The sequence below is a fragment of the Passer montanus genome, unplaced genomic scaffold, assembly GCF_014805655.1.
Source record: "Passer montanus isolate IOZ18808 unplaced genomic scaffold, ASM1480565v1 scaffold57, whole genome shotgun sequence".
NCBI lineage: Eukaryota > Metazoa > Chordata > Aves > Passeriformes > Passeridae > Passer > Passer montanus.
In genome coordinates this window covers 2,153,064-2,168,562 of record NW_024370705.1, presented here as the reverse complement: position 1 = coordinate 2,168,562, position 15,499 = coordinate 2,153,064, and the positions used below count along the sequence as shown (strand labels likewise).

At 52.6% G+C, this 15,499-nt stretch overlaps 2 protein-coding genes across 5 annotated transcripts; both read right to left on the bottom strand.

The window, feature by feature from the left end:
* Window positions 1-571: 571 nt before the first annotated feature.
* DDX51 (DEAD-box helicase 51) lies at window positions 572-11,071 on the bottom strand. Of its 4 annotated transcripts, XM_039726050.1 has the most exons (17): window positions 11,034-11,071; window positions 10,699-10,848; window positions 8,916-9,133; window positions 8,308-8,549; window positions 8,061-8,211; window positions 7,296-7,441; window positions 6,892-6,963; window positions 6,616-6,722; window positions 5,966-6,074; window positions 5,454-5,599; window positions 4,602-4,794; window positions 3,878-3,993; window positions 3,680-3,796; window positions 2,657-2,758; window positions 2,333-2,396; window positions 1,990-2,124; window positions 1,152-1,190 (listed from the first exon to the last, which is right to left on the bottom strand). In XM_039726050.1, the coding sequence occupies exons 1-17, from the start codon at window positions 11,054-11,056 to the stop codon at window positions 1,164-1,166; spliced, it is 2,118 nt and encodes a 705-aa protein (XP_039581984.1). In that variant the 5' UTR covers window positions 11,057-11,071; the 3' UTR covers window positions 1,152-1,163. The 4 variants fall into 4 exon arrangements, with proteins under 4 accessions (XP_039581981.1, XP_039581984.1, XP_039581982.1 ...); XM_039726047.1 differs by lacking the exons at window positions 1,152-1,190; window positions 8,061-8,211; window positions 8,308-8,549; window positions 8,916-9,133 and adding exons at window positions 572-1,084; window positions 9,644-9,794; window positions 9,891-10,132 and having other exon boundaries at window positions 10,499-10,848; XM_039726048.1 differs by lacking the exons at window positions 8,061-8,211; window positions 8,308-8,549; window positions 8,916-9,133 and adding exons at window positions 9,644-9,794; window positions 9,891-10,132 and having other exon boundaries at window positions 10,499-10,848.
* Window positions 11,072-12,460: 1,389 nt separating this feature from the next.
* Window positions 12,461-14,785, bottom strand: LOC120510356 (macrophage migration inhibitory factor). The gene is made up of 3 exons (XM_039726137.1): window positions 14,553-14,785; window positions 13,508-13,680; window positions 12,461-12,728 (listed from the first exon to the last, which is right to left on the bottom strand). The coding sequence occupies exons 1-3, from the start codon at window positions 14,658-14,660 to the stop codon at window positions 12,662-12,664; spliced, it is 348 nt and encodes a 115-aa protein (XP_039582071.1). The 5' UTR covers window positions 14,661-14,785; the 3' UTR covers window positions 12,461-12,661.
* Window positions 14,786-15,499: the final 714 nt, after the last annotated feature.

The following is a 15,499-nucleotide window of genomic DNA, read 5'->3' as shown; positions in this document are numbered from 1 at the left end:
ACCCGTGCTGTGGAAAAACAGCTGCAGAGCGAGCACTCACAGCAGGAGAACACACACTGCTTCACTGCTGTGGAACAACCTCGTGCTCCTGTCTTCAACCACCATTCCCAAACCCCCTTTCTTCAAGATTCCCAGCTTTCAATAATTTACTGCTAATGCTGGTGTACATTTATTTAGCTTTGCAAAACAATAAGCAGAGCTGGAGCCATTCCTGCTGAAGGAAAAGCAACCCTGGGAGAGTAGTTGCAGGCCACAGCTACCTGGCAGCTCTAAGCCTTCTGCCAGGCCAGCTAAAAATACCATGGCATGTGTCAAATACAGACTTAGGGCTTGCAGTGACACCAGCTGGCTCCAGGACATTCATATTAGACATCAGACATTTCAGTCTGCATTAACATCAATCTACACTTAATAATACCTGCTGTTACCTTTGGTACAGAACATTGGAGGGAAACAACATAGGCAAGAAAAGGACAAGGTACAGGACTGTAAGAGTGAAAAGTCCTTTAAGCAATATCTCCATCCCTCATAAAATACTGTGAGTTGGAAGGGACCCAGAAAGATCATAAAATCCAATTCCTGAGCCCAGAAATCTTTATTCAACAGAGTTTTAAAAATATATACAATATTTATTTAATATTTACTTAGAAGTTGGAGTCACTGCGCATAGAGCAGCTCTTCAAACACATTTCTGCTCAGGCACTGCACAGGTGTTTATGCATCTGCAGACAGACAGAACCATTGTCCCAGGGCAGCAGGGAGGGCCCAGCCCTCACCACTGGAGAGCAGCAGCTCCATCAGGCCACACTCAAGAGCAATTCTACACGTGCCAGCAGGATACAATGCAAAGTCCTCTTCAAGACAACCTGTATCTCAACATTTATCTTTTTTTTTTTTAAAACCAGTAACTGAACCCTGTTCACAGCGTCCTTGAAAGAGGAATAAGGCCTGCAATAGCTGACAGCAGATATGATAAGGCTGAGGAACCAAGCACTGAGGGCCCATGACTCAATGTTGCTGTGCTCCAGCCACATCAGCCATCTCAGCTTCCACTCGCTCAGGCTCGCTTCTGGGCTCGCTCGTTCTGTTCAAAATCAAAGTTGAGAAGGTGATTGGAGATGCCCCCTGATGTCCCACAGCAGGGACTTCATGCTTCCACTCGCTCAGGCTCGCTTCTGGGCTCGCTCGTTCTGTTCAAAATCAAAGTTGAGAAGGTGATTGGAGATGCCCCTGTCCCAGAGTCACACAGCAGGGACTTCAGGGAGGAACAGGACAATTTAATAAACCTTTCTGTCCCAGCTCTCAAACATTCCTAGTCTACAACTCAAAATGATCATTTTTTCAGGGCCAGGTATTTATGAGTTCTCAGGTTAAAGAGCAGAACACTTGCCCAAATCATGCAGCACAAAGTCTATTAAGGATTCCTAGTCCACCCATCTGGCAAGGTAAATGCTACCCTGCTTTTGTCTCAAAGTTCTCAACTTCACACTGGTGTAAAAAAGGGCCTGCACATAGCTGTGCATTAGTCTTATACTCTGTAATGACAAAAGGTTTAATCCTGCATTTTGCTTGCAGTCCTCTGGGTAGCTGTCAAAATCCCAGCTACAGAGGTAAAGAGAAGGTCAGAATAGAAAAACCCACCAAAAATCAGATTTGTTTTGGTTGAAAAAGGCCATTAAGACCATTGAATCCAAGCATTTACCTGACACTGCCAAACCCATCACTAAATCACATCCCCAAGTGCCACATCTGCACATCTTTTAAACCCCTCCAAGAATGCTGCCTAACTTTGACAGAAAACCTTTCTCCCCTCCCCACCCTTTCTGAGTATTCCATAACAATGCACCCACCAATGCTGAATTGGTACTATTTTAGGTGAAGGAAAGGATCCTGGACTCTAACACTTGTGCTAAGCACAAATTGCATTAAAAAAAATCAAACTATCAAACTGCAACTTGCACAGTTTATTTTCTTCCCCATTTCAATTACCTTGACTGTTTTCTCAAGCTTAGAGAGAGCTTCCTCATACTGCTGCACCATTGGCTTCAATGAGTTGCCCTTCACTGGGTGTTTCTTTATATCCTGGATGCCAGCATCCCTCAGCATCCTCAGGAACCGCCTCTCCTGCAAAAACAGCCACTGGAGATGAGACACCCCCCTGCCCATCAGCTACAAAACCAGCACATTTGGGAACATGCTGCTTAGTCAGGAAACAACTGAAGTTTCCAAGCACAAAGCTCAGCTGACTGCAAAAGGTGGGAAGCTGTATGAACTGGATGATCCTTATGCCCCTGCATGCATCCTTATCAAATGAATCCCACAACAGACATACCTGAATTCTAAGGACCAAGCTGAAAGCAACACCTGCTTCTCCTGCACGAGCTGTTCTTCCAACCCTGAAAACAGAGAAAGTAGCTTCAAGTCAGTTTAGCCCCATAGTCACTGCCATTATCAGCTCCAAGATTCTGATGCTGAGATTCTCCACTTTTAAGAAAGTCTGATTCCAAGCAATGCTAGGCTTAATTTTTGCTAGAAAGCTGTTTGCATATTAAAGTAAAAAGAAAAGCTAAAAGCCCTTTTAAGTGCATGTCACCTTTGCTAAATTCTTCAAAACAAACCAAGCTCAGACATCCTCCTCTTGCTGCTGTTGTCTTACCGGTGAATGTAGGTCCTGATGAACTGAGGTGCATCATAGTTTATCACATAATTCACTCCTTTAACATCAATCCCTCGGGCTGTGGCATCTGTGCTGATTAACCTGTTTGTAAATGGATACATACTCATTTTCAGGTGACATCTCAGGCACTACACACACAACTAAACCACCAGTGAACACAGCACAACTCCTGCTATCTCTGTTCAAAGTGGACAGTCAGCCTCTGCCTCTAAGGCTGGCAGCAGCACTGCAAGTCTCTCCTTACTGCCACTGGCCTTGTCAGCTGCCCACACACCTCCAAGCACCACTACAGGCTTGTCACCCTCTGCTGAGCATGAAAAGTTACTGGGTGTTTCCAGGTTCTCCAAGCATGTCAGACACCTCCCAGCTCACACTAATCTTCTAAGGAATCTGAACATTCCATACAAGCACAGAGCACACAAATAGCGAGGTGAGAAATTCCAGTAGTCAAGCATGAATTTATATGCCAGGTTTGGATAAAGAGAACACCCAGAAAATAAGTTTTTACCTTTTCCTCAGAGATATAATCTCTGATATATCTCATATAGCTACCAAAACCACAATGCAAATCACACACATGGGCAGAAGTAGACCTGTATGCCAGTCTGAGCAGGGATTGCTTTGGTAGCAAGCTGTAACACTAAATACAGCTTCAGTACCAACATCCATTTCCACCCTACAAGTACAGATACTCAGCACAAACATTAAACTCCAAATTTACAAACCTGTGTGTTTTGGGCAACTCTATGAACACGCATTTGTATTTATTGCTTGTTATAAAACAACGTGTAGAAATCAGACTGGAGCTAGATTAGAACAGGCTGAGTTACATGAAGGATAAACAATTCAAAGCCACAAGCCCAAGTCTCACATCCCTCCTGCAACAGACTCCTGCATGTTTTACAAGACCCCAAGTAACTGTGTCCCTTGCTCTGTTTAGCTTTTCACACTGCAAACAGCCTGTGCTGGAAAACATACAGGAAACTAGTTTAAGATGCTCACAGTTGTATTTTTCCTTGATCAAACTCCTTCATGGTTCTCCTTCTCTCATTTGGAGTTAACCGAGAAGAAAACTCTGCCACTGTGACTCCACCAAAGGCTTGAACCAGCAGGAACAACCTGCAGGTGGACAAGAGAGAAACTGTCACTCCTTTATCTCTGGAAGATCCCCTGACAGAGAGTGATCTCATTCATGCCTACCTGTGAGAGGCTTCCCTGGAGTTGGTGAAGCACAACACGCGGGTGAATTTCATTTTCAGCATGAAATACAAGAGGAGCAAGGGCTTGGAATTCAGGTCACAAGGCACGTAACATTGCTGCAGTCAACAGGGAAGGAGTTCAGAGAGAGGAATCACTTCTTGCCAAGACTACCTCCCCTGAAACCCACTGCCTGTCCATGACCCACACTGGCCTGGATGTTTTATAGCTGACTAATAGCAGCAAAACCAGAGCCCATCCCATCCCCTTCAGAATAAACAGGCTGGCAGGATACAACACAAGTGGAGACAGGAGACCTGCATTGTTCTAATGCTCTCACACCTCCACAGCAAGTAACAGCATGCACTGCCTTCCTGCCTACAGGCTGGCCTGTGTACACGTGTCTTGAAATGACTGTCAGACATGTGGACAATTGATAGGTGCTACTATATTACTATGACTTCCTAGTTCCACTCCCCATTGCAGCTAAACTTAATTCCACATGAAGACAGATTAATTTAAAAAATAATCAAGTCTTAATCAAATGAACATTAAGTAATGAGAAAACAAATGTCCAAAGGCACAGCTCTCTGGGTCATACATACTCCCAAAGGCACTTTTGCAAGGAAACACAGGGAAGACACACTTGTTTTAGGGTAAAACCACAGTTAGTTCAGAATTAAACAAATCTTCATGTGTAACTTATTCAAAAGAATTCACATCATACCGAGAGCCCCTCTGGGAGTGTGTATTTATTATTAGTATTTTGTTCAGCTTCTGCTCCATCTCTGTTTTTCTCAGAATACACAGATGTGAAGAGACGAGGCTGGAATAAATCCAGCTGCTGCAATTTCTCTGGGTCCTGGGTCAGAGTGGCTGAAAACAGCAGTTTCTGTAAGGGTATCTGAGGAGAGCAGGAACTGAAAGAAACAGCACACAGAAACTGGGCTTTGAGGATGGGGCAAAGGAGTTTCGCCCCTAGTGCCTTCACATGATGTAAGGGAAGCAATCAATGCTTTCTGATGCTCTTTTCCTGCCCTGGGCCTTTCCTGTAGGTTCCTCTCCACCCTTGTTTTATGGTGGAGTTCACAGACAGAACTGATGAGCATTCTCAGTCAAGTCCACAACCCCTGCACAGTCCCTGCAGCCTGGTTACCCCTGTTCTCATTTCAGTCATGTCCTCCCTTGGCCGTTCATCTCAGTTTCTGACACATCTCTGCCACTGCTGTACAAAAACAGCAGCTGCAGATAGTTAATTGCAGGAGCTCTCCTCCAAATCCATTACTCAGCTTTGCCAGAAGGCATTACTATAGTTACTGTGCAAATGGATCACAGATTTGCAATATTTGTGCTTTCTTTTGATGCTCCTTTAGTCTACATAAGGAAAGCCTGGAGAACACAATACTTAGTCTGAAGGACATGCTCTGGCATCAGCTGTTCACTGCCTTTTTTTGGTAGACATTTCTCAGAGGAATGAAGCTTTGGGACTCTGTGTGGCAGTGTACAGTGGAGCAGGGCAGTGACATCCAAGTGCTGGTGTGCACACTATCAGTTCAAAGAAATGCACTCTGCAACTTACCTGGCTGCTGTTAAAGGCCCTGGTTTGGTCCTCTGAAAAAGTGTGCTGGAGCCAGAGTAATTTTCTCCTTGGAATGCAGCTTTGACAATTTGGTTCAGACAGTTCTGGTGCATGTCATCAATCATACGGTCAGCTTCATCCACGATCTGGATTCACAAGGATGAAAACCACCACTTGTTAAATACTGGGAGCTTTTATTTCCCTTTGTATCTGTAACCAGTGAGCCAGAAGGTAAGATAATGGAAGCTTCTAGTCAACAGAATTGCTTTCCTTGCCCATCGTTACTCCAAGTTTGCAAGAGCCTAAGAGAGAAGGGGAAGTGGGTGGATGCTTGGGTGTCACGAGTTGGAATCAAACATCTCATCTTGTGACTGCTCCCTCCACAATCTGGAGTGCAGACAGGCCCACACAACAGCTCCAACAGAGAGGTATTTATGTTGCACACAAGGAGCAAGCAGGAATTAGTGCTGCAGCAGACACTGCACTCAGATGGCAGAGCTGTGGTGACTCACCAGGAAGCGAAGCTGAGCCAGGCTGAAGCCTGGGGTCTGGCTGATGTGATCCGTGAGCCTCCCTGGCGTGGCCACCACAATGTCAGCCAGGCTGCAGTAGCCTGTCACTCTGAAAGGACAAGCAGCCCATCAGCAAGTCGCTCTCTTCACAATAAAGCCTGTACCAGAGACCTTAAGAAGCAGACCTTAAGGTGTTCCTACCACTCAATTAACTGAGGAGTAACAAAATTCACATATGGACTTGACACTGGAGAGCAGGCAGGGGCAGTGGGGGACACAAAACACCAGTCTCCACTCTGCTGCCTTATTTTAAACAGAAAGTGTCACTCTTCATTGCTCTTCAAAAAAGTTTAATTGCAGAAAATCCCCACACAGTCATATGTACCCATGGGCACAAGGTAAACATTTGCATTCTGAGCATTTGCTGGTGAAGAACCCCAAAAATCCAGTGAAACATTACAATCACAAAACAGGAGTAGTAACAAGCACTGTGACAAAGACAGAACCACCAGAGTCCAGCATATAAACCCATTATCCAAAACCATGATAGCATGATGCTGTGCTGCAATAAACCATATCTTGACCCGACCTTAATGACATTAATTAGCATGCAATCTCTATAAACTTTGTCAAAATACCTTTTCACCTACTTTTTCTGGACAAGCATCTCCTGTTCCTTTGCAAAAGATTTCTGGCCAGTAATCAAAACGACCTTCAGCCCTGTCCCGTCAGTGTAGATGTTGAACACTTTACTCACCTGCAAGGAGATGAAGAGGCTTTGTCAGCTGCAGGAAGTGCTTTCCATTAGAGGAACAGCACCCAACCCTCTGGCAGGTCTTCAGCCTGCTCCACAGAACAGCCAAAGCACAGGCTGCAGCAGCCTGTCCCTCAGCCCAGCTCTGCCCAGCCAGGGAGGAGCCACATACCTGTTGTGCCAGCTCTTTGGTGGGCAGAACAACCAGGGCTCGTACGTGGCAAACCACTCGATCCAACAGAACCTGCCAACACAGAGGCCCAGTGAGTCCCTGGCAGAACAGGGGCAGCAGGGTTCTTGGGCCTAACCCAATGAGAGAAGATGGGCTTGACACATTCTCAGTTTTATGTTTCCATTTTTCTCACTCCACCCTCCCAACTCCTCAAGCTGTGCCTGCTGTCTGAGAAAAGGAGTGGGAAGCTGACAAGAAGCTCCCTCAGACAGCTCTGAGCTGAAAATCTGCTGCCTTATGCCCACAAATTCCTTGGCTTTTCGACCTGCTTTGAAGTTCAGGTTCTGCCTGAACAAAACACCACCAGCATTTCCCCAGAGATATTTTCCTGAGGGTGAACTCACCTGTACAATGGGGATGACAAAGGCCAGGGTCTTGCCACTGCCCGTGGGTGCCGAGACACAGATGTCCCTGGGGCGGTACCCGCCGCGGCCCCGCAGGAACCCCCCGGCTGCACTGCCCAGAATGGCAGGGATCACCTCTGCCTGCACTGGCAAAACCAGAAATAAACACCAGCTGTATGCCTCACCGACTCACCAAGAGCGGAAAATGTCAGAGAAAAGCATTACTGAAATGAGAACATGGGTGCTGGCTGCCCAGCACAGCCCTGACAGGCCTCAGGCACAGCCTAAGGTCACCCCCTGTCCCTGTCCTTGCAGCCACCTGCCCTTTCTTCTTATTAAGCATTTATTGTATCTGTTTGCAAAACTGGCAAATTAACAGAAAACAAACAAACTTCTTTTTTTGTTTGGATATTTTTCTGGTGCTGTAATGAGCTCCCACAAAGCTCTGATCAGCAGCAGAGACGGTGGAAAGTACAAAGATAAAGCACAAGCTTCCACAAGGACAAAAAGTGTGAGGACACGAGTAAGACTTCCCTCTTTGGGCAGCTCTGAGCCACCACCCCAAGCTGTATTTATGAGTAGGTAACAGACTTTTCCTCAGCCCAGACAAAGCTTTGAGAAAGAAGGGTTAAATCTCCTACCACCACTTCCATGCACTACACTTTGTCCTGCCTTTTACTTCACTGCCTGCACAGAGCACACAGCACCAGGCTGTGGGAGCTCTCTGAGTCCCTTTAGAAAGAAACAGAATCAAAGTCAAGGCACCTGGGAAAAAGGAGTCAATGCCATTGGTGTGCAGCTTCCTCAGCAGCAGGGGGTGGATGCCTGGCACATCTGTGGCTGCACTCAGGTTGTCCCTGATGCTCTTCTGCACCCGCCGGGGCTCTGCCAGCCACTGGGGCAGGAAGGGCTGCACCTGAGGGCAACGACAATGGGGCAGCACCACATGTGAAACAGACTTTAGGAAGCATTCTTTTGCTGTCCATCACCAAGATTCAGTCAGCCTGGTTACCTTCTGCACTGGCTTTGCTTCGTAGTCCCCGAGAATCATCATGCTGGAGGGTGCAGCCCCTGCCCCCTCCCCTGGGGCTGCCAAGGGCAGCTCCTCCTCTGCAGCTTTATTGCCTTCAGCTTTTCCACTGCTCTCTTTCTTCCCCGCTTCATCTCCTTGTGTTTCCTCGTCTGTCTTCCTCCTTTTATTGGGCTTCTTTTTAAAGTTGTTTCTGCTGTCCTGTTTGATGTCTTCTTCAGAATCTGGAATTTGGGTAGCAGCAATACAGAGCTAGGTCAGAGCACACCACAGGAAAGGGAGCTGGCAATATTGCCACACAGCACTTAAGCAACAACTTGCAAGCTCTTTTTTCCTACAGCCAATGCAGAAGTCAAACATTTCTTTGCTGGTACACACACAAGACTGAGGTGATGTGATGTGCTTCCCTCCTGCCCTCACACTAAACTGACCCTCAGAGTTCACAGTATGGGGCCTTCCCTTGAAAAACAAGGAGATGGAAAGAAAATCAGGTAAATTGGGCAAGGTACTCAGAGGAACTCACGCTCACTTTTCTGTGGGAGCTGCCAACCACGATGAACTGAAACCCTGCAGCCTCACTTTATCCTCACCTGCTTCAGTGCTCTCTCGCTGCACTTTCGATTTTCTCCTATGTGCCTTCTTCTTCTTTGTGGGGCTGCTGCCATCTGCTGCCTCCTCAGTACCAGCCCTTTCCTCCGAAGAGCTGCGGGGCTGTTTTGTCTTTACCTTCTTCTGTCTCTGCGCGCTGGGCTGCTCCTCGCTCTCCCTGCTCCCCTTCCGTTCCCCGGGCTCCCCCCCGGGGCCCTCCCTTCCCGGGGCCGGCGCCTCTCGCTGCTTCTTCTGCTGCCGGGCCCTCGCCTGCCGCTGCAGCCGCTCCAGCAGGACCCGCGCCCGGCCCTGCGCCTCCTCCTCCGCCTCCTGCCCGTCCTGCTCGCCGTACCTGGAACAGCCACACAAACCTCCTCAGGCCGCGCCGCCCGCCCGCGCCCACCGGCGGACACGCACCCCGGCCCGAGGCAGCCCCGGGGCAGGGGCAGGGTCCGGGTACAGCAGGAGAGCGGAGCGGGGAGGGGAGGAAAGCGGGGAGCGAGGAGGAGAGCGGGAGCGGGGCCATGCCCGCCGTACCTGCGGATGCAGAACAGACTTTTCCTCAGCCCAGACAAAGCTTTGAGAAAGAAGGGTTAAATCTCCTACCACCACTTCCATGCACTACACTTTGTCCTGCCTTTTACTTCACTGCCTGCACAGAGCACACAGCACCAGGCTGTGGGAGCTCTCTGAGTCCCTTTAGAAAGAAACAGAATCAAAGTCAAGGCACCTGGGAAAAAGGAGTCAATGCCATTGGTGTGCAGCTTCCTCAGCAGCAGGGGGTGGATGCCTGGCACATCTGTGGCTGCACTCAGGTTGTCCCTGATGCTCTTCTGCACCCGCCGGGGCTCTGCCAGCCACTGGGGCAGGAAGGGCTGCACCTGAGGGCAACGACAATGGGGCAGCACCACATGTGAAACAGACTTTAGGAAGCATTCTTTTGCTGTCCATCACCAAGATTCAGTCAGCCTGGTTACCTTCTGCACTGGCTTTGCTTCGTAGTCCCCGAGAATCATCATGCTGGAGGGTGCAGCCCCTGCCCCCTCCCCTGGGGCTGCCAAGGGCAGCTCCTCCTCTGCAGCTTTATTGCCTTCAGCTTTTCCACTGCTCTCTTTCTTCCCCGCTTCATCTCCTTGTGTTTCCTCGTCTGTCTTCCTCCTTTTATTGGGCTTCTTTTTAAAGTTGTTTCTGCTGTCCTGTTTGATGTCTTCTTCAGAATCTGGAATTTGGGTAGCAGCAATACAGAGCTAGGTCAGAGCACACCACAGGAAAGGGAGCTGGCAATATTGCCACACAGCACTTAAGCAACAACTTGCAAGCTCTTTTTTCCTACAGCCAATGCAGAAGTCAAACATTTCTTTGCTGGTACACACACAAGACTGAGGTGATGTGATGTGCTTCCCTCCTGCCCTCACACTAAACTGACCCTCAGAGTTCACAGTATGGGGCCTTCCCTTGAAAAACAAGGAGATGGAAAGAAAATCAGGTAAATTGGGCAAGGTACTCAGAGGAACTCACGCTCACTTTTCTGTGGGAGCTGCCAACCACGATGAACTGAAACCCTGCAGCCTCACTTTATCCTCACCTGCTTCAGTGCTCTCTCGCTGCACTTTCGATTTTCTCCTATGTGCCTTCTTCTTCTTTGTGGGGCTGCTGCCATCTGCTGCCTCCTCAGTACCAGCCCTTTCCTCCGAAGAGCTGCGGGGCTGTTTTGTCTTTACCTTCTTCTGTCTCTGCGCGCTGGGCTGCTCCTCGCTCTCCCTGCTCCCCTTCCGTTCCCCGGGCTCCCCCCCGGGGCCCTCCCTTCCCGGGGCCGGCGCCTCTCGCTGCTTCTTCTGCTGCCGGGCCCTCGCCTGCCGCTGCAGCCGCTCCAGCAGGACCCGCGCCCGGCCCTGCGCCTCCTCCTCCGCCTCCTGCCCGTCCTGCTCGCCGTACCTGGAACAGCCACACAAACCTCCTCAGGCCGCGCCGCCCGCCCGCGCCCACCGGCGGACACGCACCCCGGCCCGAGGCAGCCCCGGGGCAGGGGCAGGGTCCGGGTACAGCAGGAGAGCGGAGCGGGGAGGGGAGGAAAGCGGGGAGCGAGGAGGAGAGCGGGAGCGGGGCCATGCCCGCCGTACCTGCGGATGCAGAACAGCGCCATGACCACGCCGCGCCGCACGGCGCACACGGATGACGTCAGCGCGCCCCGCGAGGGAAGCCTCCAGCAGGCGCGGGGCGGGAGCGCCCCCTGCCGGCCGGAGGTGGAATTGGGGGGGCGCTGCTCCGCGCGTGCGCGCAGCGGGGCATGAGGGGAGGGCGGGAAAGCGCTGAGGGGGGGACGGGAGCCCCGGGGCGGGACAGGGCACGGCGCCTGTGAGGGACAGAACACAGCCCCTGTGAGGGACGGGGCACGGCGCCTGTGAGGGACGGGCTGGGACAGGGCACAGCCCCTGTGAGGGACAGAACACAGCCCCTGTGAGGGACGGGGCACGGCGCCTGTGAGGGACAGGGCACGGCCCCTGTGAGGGACGGGGCACGGCGCCTGTGAGGGACAGGGCACGGCCCCTGTGAGGGACGGGGCACGGCATCTGTGAGGGACAGAACACAGCCCCTGTGAGGCACGCTGTGAGGGACGGGGCACGGCGGGGGCACGGCATCTGTGAGGGACGGGGCACGGCCCCTGTGAGGGACGGGCTGGGACAGCTCAGCACCTGTGAGGGACAGGGCACAGCACCAGGGAGAAATGGGCTGGAAAAGGGCACAGCACAGCAAGGGATGGGCTGGCAGAGCACAGCATCAGCCTGGGACAGATCATAGCACCAGCGTGTCCTGCACTGAGGCTGTGCCCTTTTCCAGGGCTGGAAAAGGGCACAGCCTCAGTGCAGGACACAGCTCAGCACCTGAGGGACAGGCTGGCAGAGCACAGCATCCATGTGGGACGGGGCACAGCAGCAGCCAGGCACAGGCTGAGCACACTGAAGCTCCCCACAGTGCTGCCGGCCCCTGCAGAGCTCCTGGGCACTGAGGGCCATCCCTGCTGCCTGGAGCGGGCAGCGTAGCAATGTGGGTAACAGCATTTCCCCTCAGCCAGCAAAAGCACTCCTTCAGTGCTCGTCTGGCCACTCACAGGTGGCACAGCCTCAGAGGAAAGCTGCCCTGAAGCAGCAGGTACAGGGCTGGTCCAAGGACTGCAGCAATGGCAGATACAACCCAAAACATACCTTTTTTTTTTCTTTTTTTTTTTGATAAGGTCTTTTTTCCTAAAGCCAAGTGCAGAAGTCAAACATTTCTTTGTTGGTATAGACACAAGACTGAGGCGATGTGAAGTGCTTCCAGCCTGCCCAGAGCAACAAGCTACCCTGAACACACCTAAAGCAAGGTAGAAATCACCGGAGCACTGTGAGAAACCAGCTCCAGGCACCACCACCATAGTGTGAAATACTGTGTCTAAGAAACACGGGCAAACCCAAAACATTCCTTTTGTTTGCTTTAGGATCAGAGTGGCACAGACACGTTAGCAATTGCCCAACTCCATCTGCAACTGCCAAAGCCTACACCACACAGCTTACTTCTAAATCTTTATTTGTTTTCTACACAGAGAAAACAGAGGAATGTTGAAGCAGCAATATTTAAACACACTAGCAAGGAGCCATCAATCTGTGAGAGTGCACAAAGTGCAACACGGGGCCATTTGTGCTGTGGTCTCTGCTACGGGGCAGGGTGAGGGCAGGTCCAGGAACAGCCTCTTCGTTCAGACGGGAGAGCTCTACGCAAAGGTGGAGCCGTTCCAGCCCACGTTGGCAGCGTTCATGTCGAAGTAGTTGATGTAGACCCTGCAGAAGAGGTACAGGAGGAAATAACGACATCATTAACTCATTTATATAAGTTGGGACAACACAATAGGGGACAGTGCTTCCCATTCTTCTGCTTATAAAAACATCAAGCTTCATCTTTACCAAAAATCTGGTGGAGCCTCCGAACAGCCTCAATATTTCTCAGTCCTCAAATTTGTACTTTTATTCTTCTGCAGTCAGGGACTGTCCAGACACCAGACAGATTTAGTTTAGCAAATTTCCGGAGATCAGCCCCTTTTGTTTCTGAGCCTGGCAGTCCCTCACACAGACTGGCAGCCTCGGGAGTTAAGCATGCCCTCAGGCCTGGCTCTGCGTGTCCCTTCAATCCTGATGGCACCAGGCTCTTCCCATCCTTCACAGCTGCACACAGACACTGCTGAGCTCTGCAGGGGGGCTGCTCACAGCCTGCTGCCTTCTGTCTCTCAGCTCCAGCCTCTTACTGCTCCTTGCTCGTGCTTTCAGCCTTGCTTCCCCAGAGGGCAAGACACCACACCTCAGAGGCAAAAGACACACTGGGCAACTTGTCAGTGCTGAGGTGTTTTTCCCTACTCTCAGAGCAGAAAGCAATTGAACAATGAACTCTCCAGGGAGGCAGGCACCGAATTCTTACGTGGATGGACGTGAAAATGCTGCAAGCAATCACTTGGTATTTTCCAGAACACATGGACTTATTCCTGGCATTTTAAATTTTTAAGTAGACTTTTCAAAGCAGTTTCAGAAAGCCAGATCAATACAGTTAAACTGTGTCCCAGCCTTACCTGTCCGCAGATACGTGCAAGTGCTTCGAGATCAGATCACACAGCATCTTGGTGTAAGTCTTGTTCTGCTGCCCTCCTATTTTGCCAATGCTGTAGAGGCTGCAGAGCGCACAGGGGTCAGTGGAGCCCCCGAAGGACATCATCTGGTCAGGTATGATGTGCACAGCTATGTACTGCGGGAGGGAGGGAAACGCTCCGTTACAGGCAGTCTGAACTGCCCTCTCCTGACCAAAATCTGCTTTAGGTACCAACTGCAAACAGAGCAGCTGAACTGGGGCCAGGCAGCTCTTCAGTGCTCCCCAGGCCCGGGGGAGGCTCAGGCCCGGCAGCCCCCACCGGGGGCACGGCCCTGGGGGCTGCGGGGAGCCTCGGCCCGGTTCACAGCTTTAGGAACGCGGTTATGTGTGCACAAAGCCGCCGGCGAGGCGGGCACTCCAGCCCGCCACAGCCGCGCCACCGCGCGGGGCGGAGCGAGATAAAGCCCCGAGAACTGTGCCTGCGTGCCGGGGCGCACATCCCCAAATCTCGGACCTGCCCGAGAGCCGGGCAGCGATTCGGTCTTATCGGGCTCCGGCTCCTGGTGCTGCGGTCTGGCCCAGGAGGGGCCGTGTGAGCTGCCCGGAGCGCTCGGTCTATCCGAGCCTCTGCCCGGGCGCGTCCGTGCACTGCGCAGCTCCGCTGCCCAGCCGCGACCGCCGGCACAGGCGCAGCACATCCCCGGCTACGTGAGCGCCGCGCTCCTGCAGGCCCGGCTGCTGCTCCAGGCAGGGGCCGGCCATCGGGAGGCTCGGCGCCGCGGGGTGGAACGGGCACCGGCTCCTTCCTCCGGAGCAGCGGGGCCGCCGCCGCGCTGTGCCGCAGCTGCTCCTCGGCGGCCGCGGCCCGCCCGCTCGCGGGCCCGAGGGAGCGGCGATGCCCCCTGGAGCCCGGGGGAGCGGCGATGCCCCCTGGAGCCCGGGGGAGCGGCGATGCCCCCGGGCCGCTCGGCCGCCGCCCCTCCCGCCGGGCCCGCCGCGCACGTGCTCGCCCCGCTCCCCGCCCTCACCTGCGCGGGCTTGCCAGTGGCCTTGGCCAGCTGCTGGGTGAGGTCGCCCAGCAGGCTGTCGGGCACGGCGTCCTTGCAGACATTGGTGTAGATGGCGAACATGGGCATGGTGGCGGCGGTGGGGGCGGCGGGGCCGGCGACAGAAGCCTAAGCGAACGGCGGGACCGGCACAGTGCAGCGCGGAGGCGTCAGCGGCGCTTTTAGCGCTCGGGGCCGCCCCGCACGCAAAGCGGCCCCGCCCGGCAGGGAGGGGAGGGAGCGGGGCGGGGACACACGCTCACGCCGGCTCCACGGTCTGCGCCCCTCTGCCGTGTGCCGACCCCTCCCGCGGCCGGCTCTCGACCGGGGGTCTGCCCCGCTCCGCCGTTATTGCTTGGCTTTGTTACTGCCACTGAACATTTTTGGAGGGCTTGTTGCAGGCTGCTTCCTGGAGCGGGGTTCTGGAGCGCTCCTTCCGGGCGCTCTGGGCAGCTCCTGCATAACCTGACACCAGGGCATGTGATGGTACCGCTGCGGCACTCCCACTGGTTTCTGCGGGATCAGGGCCAGAGAGGGATGTAGGCCCCAGCCCGGCAGTTGCAAAAAGGGGTACTTGCCCCGACTCCGCGAATTTTTTTCTTTTGCAAAATAAAGTAACATTTGTAGCGGTTTTGCTTTAACTGTGTGTAACGGCTTTAGCTCGGTGTAAGCAGAAACGTCTGCCTTGCTGCCATATAAATTATTCTCTAATGTATTTCAGTCAAATTAAAAATTGCTTATTGCTCCTCAGCCTCCCCATTTTCACATCATATTTTTCTACTGGAAAGAGGCAGAAGTGAATTTTGGTTTGTTTAGGCATGAACTGGTGTGTGCCTGTCGGAGGTGAGAGGCGGCAGAGCCGAGCCGAACGCTGCTCTGTGTGATGCCATGCACGTAGGCTGCCAGGGCACGGCTCCCCGCCCTGCCTC

Coding starts and splice junctions, on each gene's coding strand:
- DDX51 (XM_039726050.1), bottom strand. CDS start 11,056: ATGGCGCTGTTCTGCATCCGCAG. Junction 7,442..8,060: donor CATTGACTCCTTTTTCCCAG/GTGCCTTGACTT, acceptor TGGTTTTGCCAG/TGCAGGCAGAGGTGATCCCT. Junction 2,397..2,656: donor ATCAGGACCTACATTCACCG/GTAAGACAACAG, acceptor CTCTGTTTTCAG/GGTTGGAAGAACAGCTCGTG.
- LOC120510356 (XM_039726137.1), bottom strand. CDS start 14,660: ATGCCCATGTTCGCCATCTACACCAATGTCTGCAAGGACGCCGTGCCC. Junction 13,681..14,552: donor CCACTGGCAAGCCCGCGCAG/GTGAGGGCGGGG, acceptor TCCCTCCCGCAG/TACATAGCTGTGCACATCAT. Junction 12,729..13,507: donor TTGCACGTATCTGCGGACAG/GTAAGGCTGGGA, acceptor CCTCTTCTGCAG/GGTCTACATCAACTACTTCG.